The sequence below is a fragment of the Hippocampus bargibanti genome, linkage group LG13 (assembly GCF_051943395.1).
Source record: "Hippocampus bargibanti isolate YZ-2025 linkage group LG13, ASM5194339v1, whole genome shotgun sequence".
NCBI classification, from domain to species: domain Eukaryota; kingdom Metazoa; phylum Chordata; class Actinopteri; order Syngnathiformes; family Syngnathidae; genus Hippocampus; species Hippocampus bargibanti.
Genome location: NC_142746.1, coordinates 4,192,675 through 4,212,006, shown reverse-complemented (window position 1 = coordinate 4,212,006; position 19,332 = coordinate 4,192,675). Strand labels below are relative to the sequence as shown.

At 40.4% G+C, this 19,332-nt stretch overlaps 1 protein-coding gene across 4 annotated transcripts in view; it reads left to right on the top strand.

Annotated features, from left to right (window-relative positions):
* Positions 1 to 19,332, top strand: part of fbxw4 (F-box and WD repeat domain containing 4) — a 51,351-nt gene that overhangs the window by 13,182 nt on the left and 18,837 nt on the right. For 2 of the 4 annotated variants that reach the window (XM_089011441.1, XM_089011444.1), the window contains exon 6: positions 17,449 to 17,514. The exons of 1 other annotated variant lie outside the window; for it this stretch is intronic. In XM_089011441.1, the coding sequence (XP_088867567.1) occupies positions 17,449 to 17,514 (66 nt within the window). Of the gene's footprint in view, positions 1 to 17,448; positions 17,546 to 18,204; positions 18,413 to 19,332 lie in introns of all 4 variants that reach the window. One more of the 4 variants, XR_016116831.1, reaches the window with a different exon arrangement.

Sequence of the window (19,332 nt, the reverse complement as noted above, 5' to 3'; positions counted from 1 at the left end):
CCGTTTCATAATGTTTTAAACATTAATTGAGGTTCTGGTGGTGGTAGATCGGCCAGTTTATTTTCATTTCAATTCAGATCCAGTAGCTCTGAAGTCGGTCATCAATAAAGTGACCGTGTCTCAAACTGGTACGGGATCATAACGACCAAGACTACAGTGCAAATGGAACGCTTGTTACAGATTGCTTTATTTTGTTGAACGTTTCCACAATGAAAGATCGATGCTCGACAATCCAGTTCATAGAGAAAAACAATGCCATTTTAACTAAACAAACCAAAATGCCATTTTATGAAAAATATGCAATTTTATTTACTTTTTGAAAATAAAAACATGTTTTCCTTTTATCTACAAATGTGTCAGATCATTTTCCTTGATCCGGTGGTTAAATATAACCCTGTGTATATAAAGCACGTTTTAGTTTACAATAATAATATAGTATTATCATCACAATTAATTTTTACAGCAATTCTATCCGTTTTCATTCATACAAGAGCTTGCCCACCTTGTATTGGCTTTTCTTCTCCATAATCAGATGAGGGTGTAAACTTGGCTGGCACTTGTCAACACCACCAACCACCAACACACAAACTTGGCACGCATTTGTCAGGTGACTGAAATTATCACCACTTTGGCCACACTGCATTCCCAGTTTGCGGGCACTGGATGTGAGCTTTGGCTAAAACTGTCAGCCTTCTCTTCATCAGGTGGCAGTGGTGCTCCTTTAAAGGACAACCGACACCAGTTTTTTGTTCCCTAACTGACATCAGAAAAACGTTTTATAGCATCTAAAATACCCAAAACACGCAGGCTGATATTTTTAGTCAAATGCAAAACACCAATAAAAATGAGTTAAAAAAAAAACTACTTCAAAATGACCTCGGGATGGCGAGTTTCACAAGGTCCCGCCTCCTTGTTCGTGACGTCACGCCAAGACGTCTTGCCTTGCTGTAGAATCAAAATAATGGCTTCAGATTCGTAGAAGATGCTTTCTTGTTACTCACCCAGTTATTAATATGATTCAAATAGTTCTGAAGAGGAAAGCATAAATGTTTGCAATCGATTAAAGAACTCCTTCCGTCTCATTTTGAGGCGTCTGGATTCCAATGTAGCGGCTAGAAAATGCACAAGATGGCGCCCAAGCTCCATTGGAAATGGGCTGATTTGTCTGCTGGGAATTTGTGTCAACTAGTATCAAATAGTAGTCTTGGTGCAACACACAACGATTCACCATCGCATTATTTATGTGTTTTCCTTCTAATTTCGCCATCAACAACGATCAACACGAAGTTTTCAGACCAAACAAAGTACCCAAAGTGCATTGTGTTTCGCTTTCTCGGTCAGGGGCATTACCGACGTGACGTGACGTCACGTCAGGCGTCGTCATCAATTCGAAAACAAGACTTCTTGAATATTCAGCGTGTGTCTTAAAACGTAAAATACTGCTATATGCCGTGGAATCTTTTCTAAAATACACTCAGTAGAAGTCATTTGAAGTGATTTTAGAAATTATGGACACAACTTGCCGGGAGGCGTTGGTTGTCCTTTAAACTTTGTGGATTCAATGATAAAGAGTTCAAAGGCTTCAATAATTTTACATGCTTCCTTCTCTATCATATCCTCTGACTCTCCCTCACTGTTGCTCATAACTAGCTTATCTTCAGTTTTCTTTCCACCATTATCTGTGTCAAAGCAGCTAAATCATTTTGTTTCTTTGTCATGTAGAAATACAATATTTGTCTTCCTTTTTAACATAACTTTTTTTAACAGGAAGGAGGAATTACATCTAAGCAACCCTCCTGTTGCGGGCTTGCTTGGTTTTGTGTTGTGGTCTTACAATGACAATATAAAATCACTTGTCGTCGTGGTAATCTTGGTGGTAGTTTTTGATGAATTTCTTTTGATAAAAATACATTAATCAAGATTGAAAGTAGTGTCCTTAAGTCCTTCACTGCCAGATGCAAAATATGTGTCCACTCCAGTGCCAGGGTCATTTTCACTGAAGTTGCAGGCATAAATATTCCATTCAGTGTAAGAAATGTTAGACTCTCTCCTTTCATCAGAAATAAAAGGTTTTTTGAGCTTACTTGGCTTGAAACTCTAGAGCCAAGTAAGCTACAGGACATATACTGTTATTATTCATAATAAAATACCTCTAGAGTGGAGAGTTATCTGCATTGAAAGTGGGGAAGGCCGTACACAAGGCAAATGCTGCCCCCTCGTGGGCGGGAAAGGCATTGCCAGAGGTCTGACCAAAGCTTCAAATGCCCCGCCCACCCCCGAAATAGCAACATGCTTTTCATCGGGAATGGCAGTGAATGAGGTAAATAGGTACAGTGATGAACAGGGCCAATAATCAACATCGCTGTTTTAGCGGGGTTAAGAAGCAAATAAAAAATGACATTGGAAAATATCCCTTGTTTAATTTTGGCAACATTTTGATCTAGATAATATATGACAGTTCTAACCACTGTCATATATAATTGGCATCTGCATAACAGTGAAAAATATATTTACGCACAATTTCACCAAGCCGAAGCATACCAATGCTAAACAATAGAGGCCCAAGTACTTCTTCCTGTGGGACGCCACATGTAACATGACAGAACTCAGAATTTGTATTAACGTGGGGCATCCTCTCTGACAATTATGAACTAAACCATGAAGGTACCGAGCCTGAAATACCAACACGTTTTGATGCATTCTGATCGTTTAGGATCAATGGTGTCAAAGGCAGTGCTGAAATCATGCCATGTCATGAGTAGTATTGATTGTCATTGTTATCATTAGTTAGTTAGTTCCACTCTTTCTTATTTGGAACATTGGTCAACGAGTCTCCTCTAATTTCTCCAATCTCTCGCGACCTTTATTGCTCCATGCCATCTGACACCAATCTCGCTTAGGTCTTCTTTGGCCTGCCTATCTTCGTTTTTCTCACCCTTTGGCAGCTAGTCAATGGCCATACTTGCCGGTCTCTTTTGGAGTAATGTGGCCAATCATTTTCCTTCTCCTATGAGAGCCAATGTCTGACAATGTGACTACCCTTGCCCTCCTCATCTCCCCCTCTTTTATAATGTGATCTTGCCATGAAATCCTTGGGATGGATCTTCGGCAACGCAGATGGAAGACATTTAGCTTGTTGGTAATGTTTGATGTCTTCATCCATGTCTCACAAACATAAATCGCTGTTGGAATGACCACAGACATAGAGCTTGGTACCTGTAATGATTGCTTACGCTGACCAGATTTTGCGGAGGTGTTTGAACACTCCCACAGCTTTACCAAGTCTACTGTTGAATTATTTCTCCGCCACACTTGTATTTGAAATGTTACTCCCAAGATATGTGAATCTGTCAATGTACTCGTTGTTGTGTTGGTGTAGAATGAGTTGTTGATGGCCATGGCTTTGGTCTTTTCCTGGCTCATTCTTAAACCAACCTTGAGTCCATCCTCATGCGTTTGTTGGTCAACTCCGAGAGTGCGGGCTGGATGTGACTTAATAGACCATCTGCAAACTCCAGGTCAGCTCGTCTGCCCGTTCCCCATTTGATTCCAATTTCTACCCCTGTGATGGATTTCCTCTACACAAAGCCAATTGCTATGACGAAGAGCAGAGGTGACAGATTGCAACCCAGTCTTTCACCAGTGACAATCTCAAAGTCATCTGTTGTACCGCTGTTAGTTTTGACACAACAAGTCGAGTTGTGGTACAATGACCTGGAGATGTTGATGTACTTGACAGGTACACCATATAGTTTGACCATCTGCCATAGTGATTCCCAGTGGATGCTGTAGAATGCTTCTTGAAATTGATAAAGTTGATCATGAGTGATATCTGAAGTTCTTGGCACTGCTCTAGGAGGTTTTGACGAGTAAATATCTGTTCGAAGCAAGACCTTGCCTTCCCGAAACAGGCTTCCTCTTCCCTCAAGATGTGAACCACTTCATCTTTCAAGCCATGGAGCAGAAGACTGCATAATACCTTGCCGGGGATTGACAACGGTGTAATGCCCTGCCAGTTATTGCTGTCTGTGAGGTTTAAGCCTAAAGTGTCCAGGCGATAGTCCCTCATCACCCCTTCAGCACCAGGTCCAGGTGCGCAGATTGGAAAACTGCACACGTTCCAGGTGCGTAATGTGGTGTTCGCCTTGGTACTAAAGATCATTGTCATCAGAGGTCAGGCTTCCTGATGGGTTTTACTGACATACATTAATCCAACGATGTACCATCTCTTATTTGTTTGTTTACCAGAATGTCTTCCTATCATCATTTCTGGAACGGGTTAACCACATGCCCAACCCCCAAACTGGAGGACCAGTTGCATGCAGTCCAACTGGTCCCATGTAGCATTGTACCCAGAGCACTTTTTAACATAATTGATTATTATTTTTTATTTGTATTTTTAATTTTTTGGTTTGGGGTCAAGCAATGAATGCAGACCACGATCAAGGATCTGATACTGGTGTTGTCTCCAGTGTTAATGTTCCAGTCGGCTAAACAGAGCTGAAGGAGCCATTTGAGGAATGTCTTGGTGACCTTACACACAAACAGAAGCCAAAAGGTCTGCAGGGGGTGAGTGGCACAACAGGGTGTGAGATGACAGTATGTGCACATGCACATGCGAATGTGTGTGCTCATGCATAGCAGCATGCGGGTAAAAAGGGAATGCAGCCTCGATGTGTGTATACATACACACAGAGAAAGTTGTTTGCACTCTTTTTAAAAAAAAACAGAGGCAAAAAACAGAAAAATACTCAAAGCTCACCCTTGTAACTTGTAACTGATAAACAGAAAACTGATTTGTTTTTAATCACAGATTACAATAACATTGTTTTTTGGGACTGATTTTAAACCTGTCCATGATCTCATATATATATATATATATATATATACAGTGAGACCTCAACTTACGAACTTAATTGGTTCCCAGACAGAGTGTGTAAGGCGAAAAGTGTGTATCTCAAAAAAGTAATTCCCATAGGAAACCAGAAAATATACTTTTCAACTAAATAAGTCTTAAAACTACACACAACATACCTTATTCTATGTATAATAAATGTGCTATTGTATTGTAATGAAAGAAATACACTGCATTGTATCATAAAGTCACTTGGTGTTGGAGGTCGAAGGTCAAAGGGAATTGCTGTTTGGAAAGAGAGGCGCATTACATGACGACTGTAATTAAAGAAATAAACTGTGCTGTAAAATAAAGTTGTATTTACCTTTTTGATGGTCGTTGATGGCTTATGGAAGGAGAGTCACCTTCCATAAGGACTGTTGTTAACTTAACCTCTGGTGCTGTTCAGTCGTGTGCTTCCGCCGAAGATCACTCCGGCAGCCGTGGTGGGTGTGTATTATGAAAATAGTGCTTATTATAAGGTTTAATTTTCATAAATTTGACGTTTGTAAGACAAAAAGTCTGTATATATATATATATATATATATATATATAAAATCCTCGTCTCACCCACCATGGGTGGTGTCTGTCCCCATTTCAGCTCGGGTCCTCTACCAGAGGCCAGGAAGCTTGAGGGTTCTGCGCAGTATCCGTGCTGTTCCCAGCACTGCGCTTTTCTGGACCGAGATATCCGATGTTGTTCCCGGGATCTGTTGCAACCACTCGTCGAGTTTGGGGGTCACTGCCCCAAGTGCTCCGACCACCACAGGCACGACTGTCACCTATATATATATATATATATATATATATATATATATATATATATATATATATATATATACACACACACACACACACACACACACACACACACAGTCCCTGACACAAGTCTTGTCGCTTATCCAAGTTGTTGTAAGAAAGACAAATAATAACTTCACTTGTAGTTGATCTATCGTTTTTGTGTGCTCTGCAATTGGTTCGCAACTGGTTCAGGGTGTCCCCCGCCCACTGCCCGAAGACAGTTGGGATAGGCTACTGCACCCATCGCGATTCTAGTGAAGATGAAGCGGTTTGGAAAATTAATGAAAATGCAATGAACACTTTTTTTCTGCATTGGTTTCGTCGTTCTTAAGTAATTTTGGGGACTCTTGTGGGTTTTTAATTCTTTAGCGCAAGGATCTCAGCTGTGTTGGCCATGGATGAATATGTATGCAATTTCAGATTTGATTGAAAAGAGTTTTTTCAAAGAAGAAAAGAAATAATGTGTGAGTGTTTGTCGGATGCGATTGTTGGTTGTGTGTCTATCAGTCAGGGCTCAGTTGAAGCCTTTGGCCAAAATCTTCCTCTGTGACCAATAGAAAAGTATCATAACTCTTTTGATGCAGTCACATTTAGAAAGCAGATAAAATCGCCTTTTACAAACTGGATACACGTTAGGCACAAAGCTCGGGGTCAAGCGCAACAAATTAACAACCCTCTTACTGCTTGAGGTGATTGGGCTTGTGGGAGTGAGACAGGGGGGAGTATGACAGTGGGTGCGGCTTGTTGAGACTCGTTAACCGTCCCTTGAGCCCATTGCAAAATACTTTCCACATTCATTCAGGAGGTTAGTGGTTTTAGGTTTATCTGCCTCTCTTTATATTTGTCTTTGTTATCCTAGATTTTTACAAACCCGTAATTATTTTGTTCAACACAGAGCGGGACATTCACTGAAGCTAATAACGAGCAAAGTAATGTTGCCATGTGTATCAATCGAAGTTTTAAAAAGACTTTTTGAACAACACCTTTGCCTTCGTTTGTTGTGCAGGGAGATGCAAATCTTTATTGTGCTACGCTTTAGTTGTCGACTGCTACAGCTTCCCTTAAAGGACAACCGACGTCACTTTTTTGTTTTATAACTTACACCAGAAAAACGTTGTATAGCATCTAAAATACCCAAAACACGCAGTATGATATTTTTATTCAAATGCAAAACACCAATAAAATAACTTAAAGTGTCCAAAATCTGCAAAAAATTGAGCTGCGAATTGGACATTTTCAAAAGGTCCCGCCCCCAGTTTGTGACGGTCATGAAAAGAGGCACAAAATGGCGACCTCCTGTGGCCACCTCCGTTTCCACAGGCTGATAAATTCCTTATATGGAGCTTGGACACCCTCTTCTGGCGGCTTTTGGGTGCAACACAAGGTTTTCAGACCAAACAATACAGCAAAATATATTGACGTGATGAAGGACTGCTACAATGTGTCTTTTTTTCGGTCAGGGGGCGTTCGTTTAGTGACTTCACGTACGGACTCGTCACCAACTCAAAGACTTCCTAAATATTCAGCACGAGTCTTAAAACGTAAAATATAGCTGTATGCGGTTGAATCTTTTTAAAATATGCTCAGTGGAAGTCATTTTAAGCCATTTTACAAATTATGAACAAAACTTGTCCGGAGACGTCGGTTGTCCTTTAAATCAAAAACTTTCACTTTTCAGGGATGAGAATTTTGAGGATGAGGATTTCCGACTCTTTCAGACCAAAATGACCAGAAAAAACATTCATTTCCTGTTTCGGCTTGTGTTGGCGCAAAGCGCAATTTTGATTGGATGATACTGACGCCGGCTGGTGGAAAGCGGGATTTTGATTGGATGATCTTGATGCAGAAACAGATAAACACCCACTTTTGAATAAGCGGATGAGTAAAAAAAAATCAGGTTGAATGAAGTGAAGGATTCATCTTTGTGGAGAGAACAGGTTCTAATTTGATAGATTCTAATTTGCAATGAAACAATACCATCGATCGTCGAATATCAGTGGCACTATGACAAGCCCCATGCTAACGTTAGCATCGATATACTACTGTGAGAGGTAGCAGAAAGCAAGCGTGCAAGCTAATGAGCAGTGTGCAGGCGAGCTGGCAGTAACCTTGCGTATGTACCCGGCAAGTTGACTGTTATTCCGATAGTTTGACTGGATTTTTACCAATCGCGAGGAACAGAAAACCATTCATACTAAAGGACAACCGACACCCTGGACAAGTTGTGTCCATAATTTGTAAAATCACTTCAAATGACTTCTACTGAGCGTATTTTACAAAGATTCAACTGCATATAGCTATATTTTACGTTTCAAGACTGGCTCTAAATATTCAGGAATTCTTGTTTTTGAGTTGGTGACAATTCCTGACGTCACGTCACGTTTGGAACGCCCCTGACCGAGAAAGCGACACACAATGCATTTTGCGGTACTTTGTTTGGTCTGAAAACTTCGTGTTGATCCGTGTTCATGGCGAAATTAGGAGGAAAACACATAAATAACGTGATGGTGAATCATTGTTGTTGCACCAAGACAATTATTTGACATTTGCTGACACAAATTCCCAGCAGACAAATCAGCCCATTTCCAACGGAGCTTGGGGGCCATCCTATGCATTTTCTGGGGCGCTATATTGGAGTCCTGACGGCTCAAATTGATATGGGAGGACTTCTTTGAGTGATCAGTTGCAAAAATGTATGCTTTCTTCTTCAGAACTATTTGAATCATATTCATAACTGGATTAGTAACAAGAAAGCATCTTCTCCGAATCTGAAGCCATTGTTTTGATTCTCGAGCAAGGCAAGACGTCTTGGCGTGATGTCACGAACTGGAGGCAGGACTTTCTGAAAATGCCCAATTTGCAGTTTTAGCACACTTTAAGTCATTTTTATTGGTGTTTGGCATTTGAGTAAAATATCAGCCCACATGTTTTGGGTATTTTAGATGCTATAAAACCAGTGACGTGCATTCAGGGGAGGCATGTGAGGCAGTGCCTCACCTGTCATCATGGAACTATCAAACGGTTATACTATTTATTTAGTGATTTGTACTTTAACATTCTTTTCCATTTAACTTCACCATTTTTGGATTTTTTTTTTTCAAAATTACTGAATTTTCACATTTACGTTCAAATACTAAGTAGAGACGAGCGGTGAGTCACCAGCCGGTTGAGCCTCACCATGGATTGTGCAATCACTATGCTTACTGTGCTGGCTTGCTCTGCAGTGAGACCGCATTGCTGTTCCTCTGCATATCGCTATTAAAGTGTTCAAAAGCTTTTAGTATATGAACTAAATTTCTGCAGTTTAGCTGGTGTATATAATGTACAGTCACTGAATATTATAAACACTGTACTACAGTGTTTATTTTAATCAAAACTGTGTGCATAGGTGAGGCACACAGTTGTCCTGCCTTATGACAGGGGGCGCTGGTGATTACAGATTCTTCTTGCGACTCCTCGGCTGCAGAATAATAGAATTAGTGACAGCAAGCTACGGTAAACAGTTAGCAAGTTAAGTGCAACCATCCAGTCATTTTTTCGTGTTGCTTGGCCTTATTTTCAGAATGGAGGATTACATATCTAAATTGAAAGAATTTTCTAAACTGGACTTTCAATTGAAGCAGGAGATAATAATTTAAAAAAGGAAGACCAACACCGGACTGTATAGCTCACAAACGGTGATGCCGTTTGTGAACAGTGATGATGACGGATGAATGTAAATCTCCTGGACAGCTTCTCAGCTTTTTGAAGGATCTCATTGAAACTATTCCTGAAGCGGCAAAGTTGCTCCAACTCGTGCTCACTGTTCCACCTACTACAGTATCAGTGGAGCGGTCATTGTCAGCACTGAGAAGACTGAAAACATACAGTCGGAACAGGACTGATCAAGGACGACTTTCTTCATTGGCAGTGATCTCCATTGAGACAGAGAGACTTGGACTTCATTTAAAGTAAAGGTAACATGATAATAATGTTTTTTTAATTCTTTTTTTTCTATGCTACAGTTTGTATACAGTATATAAAGAATGCTGACATGACATTTTAAAGAAAACATGTTAACTGTTGCCAATCAAATGGTGAATAAGCTACTCTGTTGAGTTCATGTGTTTGTAAATCTGACTGTGATGACGTCAGTGCCTCACCAGCCATGAACCTCACCGCACATCACTGTATAAAACGTTTTTCTGATGTCAGTTAGGAAACAGAAAAATGGTGTCGGTTGTCCTTTAATGCTAAGTATTTTTTATATATACAGTAAAGTGTCGTTATATCGATATTCTCGGGCGTTAGAAAAAATGTCGATATATCCGTCCTGCGCCGAACTGCATTAATAAAAGCCGGCAAAAGAGGGCATCCAAGCACCATGTAAGAAACGGAGCTGGCCATGAGCTCGCCATTTTATGCCTCTTTTTTTTTAGGGGGGTGAGAGATGTTCCCCGAATGTTGCCTCAAAATGGCACATATAATTCTTTAATCGATTGCAAACATGTATGCTTTCCTCTTCAGTGCTTTCCTCTACAGTGTATTTCAATCATATTCATAACTGGATGTGTAACAAGAAAGCATATTATCCGAATCTGAAGCCATTGTTTGGATTCACAAGCAATGCAAGACGTCTTGGCGTGAAGTCATTTTTATTGCTGTTTTGCATTTGAATAAAAAGTGACATCGGTTGTCCTTTAATACACAGTATGGAATGTATGGTAATTTTCAAAATCACGCTTCAGCAGACAAAACAAGTCGACCAACGGCGAGGCCGATGGCGCGACCGATGGCGTTTATCGATATAAACATAGCAAAATGGCCGGCGGAAGATGAAAAAGAGCACCGTAGTAACCGGATTATCGTAAAAACCACGAATTATACTAAACGGAACTAATTATACATAAAAAGACTAGAAATGTGCACGGGAAATAAAAATAGTGTCGTAATAAGCAGTATTATCAATATAAACGATATCGATATAACGAGACTTTACTATATATATATATATGTGTGTGTGTGTGTGTGTGTGTGTGTGTGTGTGTGTGTGTGTGTGTGTGTGTGTGTGTGTGTGTGTGTGTGTGTGTGTGTGTGTGTGTGTGCGTGTATGCATATATACATGGGGCACACGCACATATACTGTTATACAATATACAGTAAAGTCTCGTTATATTGATATTCAAGGGAGTCCGAAAAAATATCGATATAACCGGGACTATCGATATTCCGACCCTGTTTGCATATAATTTTCTCCGTGCGTGCATAGAAATAGTATCGATATAACCGGGATTATCGATATATCCGATATCGCTATAACGAGACTTTACTGTGTGTGTATATATATATATATATATATATATATATATATATATATATATATATATATATATATATATATATATATATATATATATATATATATACAATATAGATATTGTATAACAGTATATGTGCGTGTGCCCCCCCTGCCTTTTTCCCCAGACTTTTTTCTCATTTGTCATTCTCATCCCTGACTTTTCCGATTGACATTTCCATTCAGTCATTTTGGGCACATTTATTTACTCTGTTTTCACACCACACAGTCTTGAAGAAAGTGATTGGACTGCTCTTGGGAGATCATTTTTGAATGGTCAGTCACTGATGATCAACTTAAATTAATGGTGTTTTTTCACGTGGTATTACTAACTTAAGCCAACTCAGACTTCAGCTTTTTTTTTCACATTGGTTTTGTGACGAATAGAATATTTATGTGTGTCCAAGGCAGGTGTCTCGGTGTCACACTTGAGATTCATTTCGATTGTGTGACACTCTCCGAGACAATAATGCCAGCTGATGAGTTTACGCAAAAGGCTGTGGAGCCTCAGCGTGTTGATAGTGATGTAAAGTGAAATGAGCTGGTGAAGCACACAATTGGGTAGTAGAGGATATTCCATCAGAGACAGTGTGTTTAGGGTGGACACCTGCCCTGCATCAAGCGAGAGAGGCCCTGACCTTAGCAGCTATAATATCAGTGCTGTCTCTGACCCTAATCGCGCCTGTTGGGTGCTTTAAATGGGTGAGGGAGAAAAAGGACATGAAGGGGTGGGTCCCAATTCTGTCATTGTGAGGCAGGGGTGTTCCACCCTGCCTCCACCAGAGCCATCACCCATTGAGGGGTGAGTAATGTCAGTAATAGAGAGTAATAGGATCCAGATAGTGATTGTGACCATAACCCTATTGTATCCTATGTCAGCGGGGTCAGAGGTCACCCACCAGGCATACTGGTCCCGGTCTCACCGACCCATTTGGCCCTAAATGAGTTTACCCAACACTAATTACAAGGGGCTTACCAGTGGGCCATGTTGCCTAACGGACTTGACAGCTGTTTCTATGGTCCTCTCACCAACCAGTCGCTTATTGCTCTCCTAATTTATTCACTGTCAATCAGAGATTAAGTCAAGATTGTTTGTCTTTGCACATGGGCATAAAGTGCGGGACCAGGATTTACTATCGAACTGAAATCAAGACAAAATTCATCCAATGGTTGCCAATAACTTGGAGAAAGTGTACATTTAATAATAATAATAATAATAATAATAATAATAATAATATATATTTCATTTATAAGTGCCTTTCAAAACTCTCAATTTACAGTCACAGGATATTTTTTCTGCGTGTGAGCAGCGGCAGCCACACGCGCCAGTGTTCACTCAACCCGGAAGTAACATCAAGTCTGTTACTCATAAGGAACAACTATACGCACTGGCATTCTGGTTAGCAATCGTGACGATGTATCTCATTTCAAAACAAGGCAGACACTTTTTGCAGTTCTACTGTATGTTCACAACATTGCGCCAATACTTCGGGATGAGGCCCTGTGTATGTGTGTGTGTGCCTGCCCGCGTGTGTGCGTGCGTGCCCGCGTGTGTGTGTGCGGGTGTGCGTGATGTGTGTGTGGGTGTCTGTGTTACTGCTGTGCTGTTGACATGCTTGATTTGCTTTCGCGGACCGAATAAAATGATGTGACGGGCCAGATCTGGCCCCCAGGTCTTTACTTTGACACCTGCGACTTAGGCCTTCTGGATGCGAAACAACAAAAAAGTGCTGTTGTTGTCATGAGGTAGTTGACAGTTGGGCGGGGCCTCCGCTCCCGCCGTCCGCAAGCTGCTGTCAATTCCCTCATCACTGACTGCCGGACATTTAAACCCGACGCTGGCACTTACCCAGCGTCGGAAGATACTTCGCCTCGCGACTTGCCAGTACCTGGAACTTGTATTCAATACGTTAGTTGCTTCGCCCGAGGAATTATTCTAGCCGCGATTGCATTTGTTTTACTGCACTGCGTCGTAGGCTGTACCCTCGTGTGCCTCTTTGTTTTGTTAGTTTGTGTGGTTGGGTGGATTGCCGCCGCTCACCCACTAGCATTGTTGTTTAGTCATTCTTTTTGTTCTACAAACTTTTTACCGGGTCCGAGTAATCTCGGACCTGAGCTTTCCGGTAATAAATCAACTGCCTGCACCAACGCCTCTTTCCTGCTTAGCGATCCACCACCGAGCCCTAACGTTCCCGCTCGTCAGCTGCCACTGTCGCCGCCGGAACACAGTTGACAGTTGTAGCAGCACTTGTGTGAACCTCATCTGATTAATTTAAACTCAAAAACTAAATACAATGCTTCAAATGGAATTATACCTACTGTATTCAGAAGGGGATTGGATTGGATGTACCTCAGAGGAGAAATTTACATTTCACAGCAGCAAAGTTATGAAAGGAAGAGGTGGGGGGGGGGTGAAAGGATAGGAAAAACAAGATATTCTAAGCATAGTAAAATAAAAATGTCAACTGTCTACTGTAAAACGTCTGTGTAAGCTTTCAGTCGTACATGAGTGGTCCATCAATGAAGAGGTTTCTTCAGCCGTCATCTGTACTTCTTTGAAGGTGTCGGACCTTTCGCTTCTTATTGCCAAAGGACTCTTTGTAGTTTTTCAGAAACTCCTGCAATGTAAAACTATAAACAAAAAAAAACACAAAAAAAACTACAGAGTCATTTGGCAACACCAAATTCCTACTTATTTCAAACCGATAAACACTTTAAGGCAAAAAAATAGTGCATCCAAAAGATAGGCTGCCAAATGAAAATCAAACTAATGTAGTTTATTCAATACATTGTATGAATGAAAATTGTAAAGAGCAGTACATTGGGGGGACTAAACAAATTCTCAAAAAAAGACTATCAACATCGCAGGGATAATACTAGTCGGCCTCAATCGGCAGTACATATGCACCTAAAAGCTAGCAACCACTCATGTGACGACAATGAGGTTAAAATCTTAGCGAAAGAACATAGATGGTTTGAAAGGGGAGTAAAAGAAGCAATTTTCATAAAACAACTAAATCCTTCATTAAACCGGTTTGGTGGGGTGAGGTTCAATTTGGATCGTTCATACGATAGCCTGCTTAGGCAACATAGGAGTAGTAATACTGATGAGGTGACACCGGTTGAAGTGGGGCAATCAGGCCTGTCGTTAGTCAGAACGATAGGAACTATCAGTGGAGCAGCTGCAGGGAGTAGTCCTCTGCTCCACCCAACCTGAGAGCAGGGAACTATCATCGCAGAGTCCGGCACCGCCATGTCTGGAAAGTAGGGATATATATAGGGCCTAAACTACGAAGTTTCTTGAATAAGAAGCGAAACGTCTGACACCTTCAAAGAAGTACAGATGATGGCTGAAGAAACCTTTTCATCGATGTATACTGTAAATGCGCAAAACCGTTTCATAAAAAACTGTACATAGTGCAAGTATCATGAATCAGAATCAGAAAACCTTTATTCGTCCCACAATGGTGAAATTTGGGGAAAGGCATATTGATATATGTAGCTGTATTGCAACAACCCATATTTACAGTACAAGTATCCATTTTTTTTACATGTGATTATTGATAATTTGTAGCTTAGTATCTCAAAACAGCATGACCAAGGGTGTCAAAAGTATTTATTTTTTCTTTTGCCGCAGGCCACATTACCGTTCCGGCTTCCTCTCGTGGGCCGTTATGAATTTGGGGAAGCCATTCGAATGTTTCATCCCCTCCACATATTATATACAGAGCCCAGAACAAATTGATGAATGACAAGTTTTCAAATCAGAAGTCAATAATAATGAATGATTTTGGTTTACATGCGACATTTTGGTTCAGACTTTCGCTAGCATCTTTGAACCTGACATGCTTGATTTGCTTTCACGGACCAAATAAAATGATGTGACCGGCCAGATCTGGCCCCCAGGTTTTTACTTTGACACCTGTGACTTAGGCCTTCTGGATGCGAAACAACAAAAAGAACAAATTAAAATGCAAGGATGGTTTACTTGTCCACAAGTATTACATTGTCTCTTTTCTTGTTTTCATCTGGTATGATTTCATGTTTCTTAAATTTTCCAGACTCGAAATATTAAATTTATGAGGAAATATGCTTTTTTTGGTAATCAATCACTTTTGATACTTAAAGGTGTGATGTCGCCATGGTGGCCCATTTTGCAATCCAAAACTGTCTATATTTGTTTTGATTATTAAAAAATTATGTTGGCTTGCTTAATAGGATCATCTGGGTGAAATTAGTGTACAGCAGCTTTTATTGGTTTTTCAAACATTTTGCAACGTCGACTTTTGTTCAACACCGTGGGCAGGCAGCCCTTTAGTTGTCAGGCAAACACCACGTAGCTGTCCAAACTCAATAATAATAATAATAATAAATTTCATTTCTAGAACTGAAGAACTGCTCGTGACACGGGCTTGAAGGTTTGTAGAGGACCCAGGGACAATATCACTGTATCGGTCCACCCATAGCTCATTGATGCTCACCCGACTGGGCCATAGCAAATTATATATATTTTTTGCATGTCATACTTTTCCAAAAGGAATGACATGAATAAAACAGGAATCCCCTAAATGTTTCATGTTAAATATTCACTTACACACTGCAACAGAAACATACCACCCAGAAGTAATATATTATTATATTAAGTCTTAAATAATATAGTATAAACATGCTGAATATGAAATAATTCATAAAACGGATTACTATATCATAAGTATACAGGGCCAGTAGCTGTTCTTTCTAGGACACCACCCATAATGTGCATTTCAATCTCATTCGGTGTGTTAACAGTTAATAATAATAACTAATACTTTTTTCGATGGCATTTAAAGGACAACCGACACCACCGGACAAGTTGCGTCCGTAATTTCATTTAAATCACTTCAAATGACTTCTACTGAGCGCATTTTACAAAGATTCCACCGCATATCGCTATATTTTACGTTTTAAGACTCGTGCTGAATATTCATGAAGTCTTGTTTTCAAGTTGATGACGATGCCGGAGTGACATCACGTCTGGAACGCCCCTGACCGGGAAAGCGACACAATGCATTTTGGGTACTTTTTTTTTCGTCTGAAAACAATGTGTTGATTGCGAAATTAGAAGGAAAACTACATAAATAACGTGATGGTGAATCGTTGTGTGTCGCAGCCAATTGCGGTAACACACAATGAAGGTGTAAGTTTACACAAATTCCTGAGTCTACCCATTTTGTGGCAGTTTTGGGACACTAAGTCATTTTTATTGGTGTTTTGCATTTGACTGAAAATATCAGCCTGCGTGTTTTGGGTATTTTAGATGCTATAAAAGTTTTTCTGATGTCAGTTAGGAAACAAAAAACTGGTGTCGGTTGTCCTTTAAAGGAGCACCACTGCCACCTGATGAAGAGAAGGCTGACAGTTTTAGCCAAAGCTCACATCCAGTGCCAAAAAATGGTGTTGGTTGTCCTTTAAATCATGATTTTTTTTTTTTTAATAATTACAATTTACTCTTTTATTTCAAAATTTAACGTTGATTCAATGACCAATACTTAGTTTTAAATAAAACTGAAAAGAACAACCACAATATTAATTCCTAAAGAAGTACAAAAGTGTTTGTTTTGAATTTAAAGGACAACCGACGTCACTTTTTTGTTTCTTAACTGATGTCAGAAAAACATTTTATAGCATCTAAAATACCCAAAACACGCAGTATGATATTTTTATTTAAATGCAAAACACCAATAAAAATGAATTAAAGTGTCCAAAATCTGCAAAAAATTGAGCTGCGAATTAGGCATTTTCAGAAGGTCTTGCATCACTGGAGAATCAAAACAATGGCTTCAGATTTGGAGAATATGCTTTCTTGTTACACATCCAGTTATGAATATGATTCAAATAGTTCTGAAGAGGAAAGCATACATGTTTGCAATCGATTAAAGAAGTTATTCCCTGTCATTTTGACGCAACATTGAGGGGAAATTTCTCACCGAAAAAGAGGCACAGAATGGCGACCTCCTGTGGCCACCTCCGTTTCCACAGGCTGATAAATTCCTTATATGGAGCTTGGAAGCCCTATTCTGGCGGCTTTTGGGTGCAACACGAGGTCCCCATACCAAACATTACAGCAAAATACATTGACGTGATGGAAGGACCGCGACAATGCGTCTTTTTTTTGGTAAGGGGCGTTCCTTTAGTGACGTCACGTACGCACTCGTCACCAACTCAAAAACAAGACTTCCTGAATATTCACCGCGAGTCTTAAAATGTAAAATATAGCTATATACGCTGGAATCTTATTAAAATACGCCCAGTAGAAGCCATTTAAAGCCATTTTACAAATTATGGACACAACTTGTCTGGAGACGTCGGTTGTCCTTTAATTGATTGATATAATTGATACATTTGGTAACACTAGTCTTTTTGTGTTTTGTGTGTGTAGTTCCTTTATAACTGGAACAGCTTGTTGTGAGACCTTGTCCCCTCTTCGCATCTGGGATGTTGAACGGTACGTCAAGCCTGCAGACAGCCAACAACAGGTACACATAAAGACCTTTGATGAGTCTGTGGTGGCCTCGGCCATCCACTGTGGAATTGTCTGCTGCTCAAGCAGCATCACAGCCCAGGACAGAAAGAGACGAGAGCGACTGGTCAGGAGGGCCAATTTTGTCCTGGGCTGCTCCCTGGACCCTCTGAAGGCTTTGGGAACAGGAGGATGCTCGCGAATTAAAAGCTATGATAGACAGTCCACCCCATGTCCTCCAACCCACCCTGACAGCACTAGGTAGCTCCTTTAGCCAGTGAGTGTTTCACTCACACTGGTAGAAGAGAGATATCGCAGCGCGTTCGTTCCTACCGACTGCTGTCAGGCTTGTGAAAACCTGCAGTCTCCCCATCCATACGTTGTAAATAGAATAGCCACGTTATGCATCATAGATGCACTTGCACAAACAGTGGGGCTTACGAACTTAATTGGTTCCCAGACAGAGTGTGTAAGGTTAAAAGTGTGTATCCCAAAAAATAATTTCCCATAGGAAACCATTAAAATGACAATAATATGTTCCCATGTCTCCATAAAATATAATTTTCAACTAAATAAGCCATAAAACTACACACAATACACCTTATTCTATGTATCATAAATGTGCTATTGTATTGTAATGAAAGAATTCAGGAGTTTTTGCTTGTCCTCTTGAAGGCAAATCAAATCCTCTGTGTTGAGGACCTCATTATGGTCAGCAACAAGCTCCTCGATGTCATCTGCATCCACTTCGAGTCCCATGTTCTGTCCAATGGAAACAATGCCGTCCAAAACAACAGAGTCATGAGGATCCAATCCTTCAAAGTCCCTCTCAAGGATGCATGCGGGCCACAAATTCTTCCATGCTGCTTTCAAGGATCGAAGGGTAACATCATGCCAAGCCTTTTCTATCAGCTGAACACAATGATACACATTGACATAGTCCTTCCAATAATCCCTAAGGGATAGTTCGATGTCATTAGTTACGTGACAGCATTGAGTAAATAAAGCCTTTGTGTAAAGCTTTGTTGCGAAGGATGGTAGCAATGGTGGATTTAGCATATCAGTACTGGGCCGCTAAATCAGACAAACGCACACATCGTTTGTTTTTCTCAATGATCTCCTTCTTCTCCTCGATTGATATTTTGTTTTGTGTCTTCTTCGGCTGAACACGAGCCTGTGGTGGGGTCTTATTTGGTCCCATAACAGCAAAAGTATCCGTAAAAAAACGTTTGACGTGTGCATTCAGATAAAGGGGGTGTGGAAAGGTAGGCCGGCTGGGGCACTCTTCGGTCAGGTGCTTTGGTGTTCTTCCGCCGAAGATTACTCCGCCAGCCGTGGTGGGCCGGTGCTCCATTATGCCAAGGTTTAATTTTCATAAATTTAATGTTCGTAAACCGAAAATTTTGAAAGGCAAGGTGTTCGTGAACCGAGGCCACACTGTATGCTTCTATCTAGATTTTATATTTTACACTGCATTCTGTATTGTTTACAGTTCTTTTTCTTAAACATTTATTTATTTTTTATTATATACCTTCTTTTTTAAACCGCCCCATTTTGCGGTTGTAGATTGCAAATGTACCCATTGTGGGACTATTGTTTTCTTATTCTTATTATAATATGATACAGTACTTCCTTTCAACACGTTTTTTGGACACTCCCATACAAAATAATGCAGCCTCAACTTCCCACGTTGAAATTGCTTGTTCTCTCTGTGACTGCGTGGGTTTCCCTGGGTAGTCCGTTTTCCTCCCACATTTCAAAATAGAACACTCGAAAGTGTCCCAAGGTGTGATTGTGCGTGGA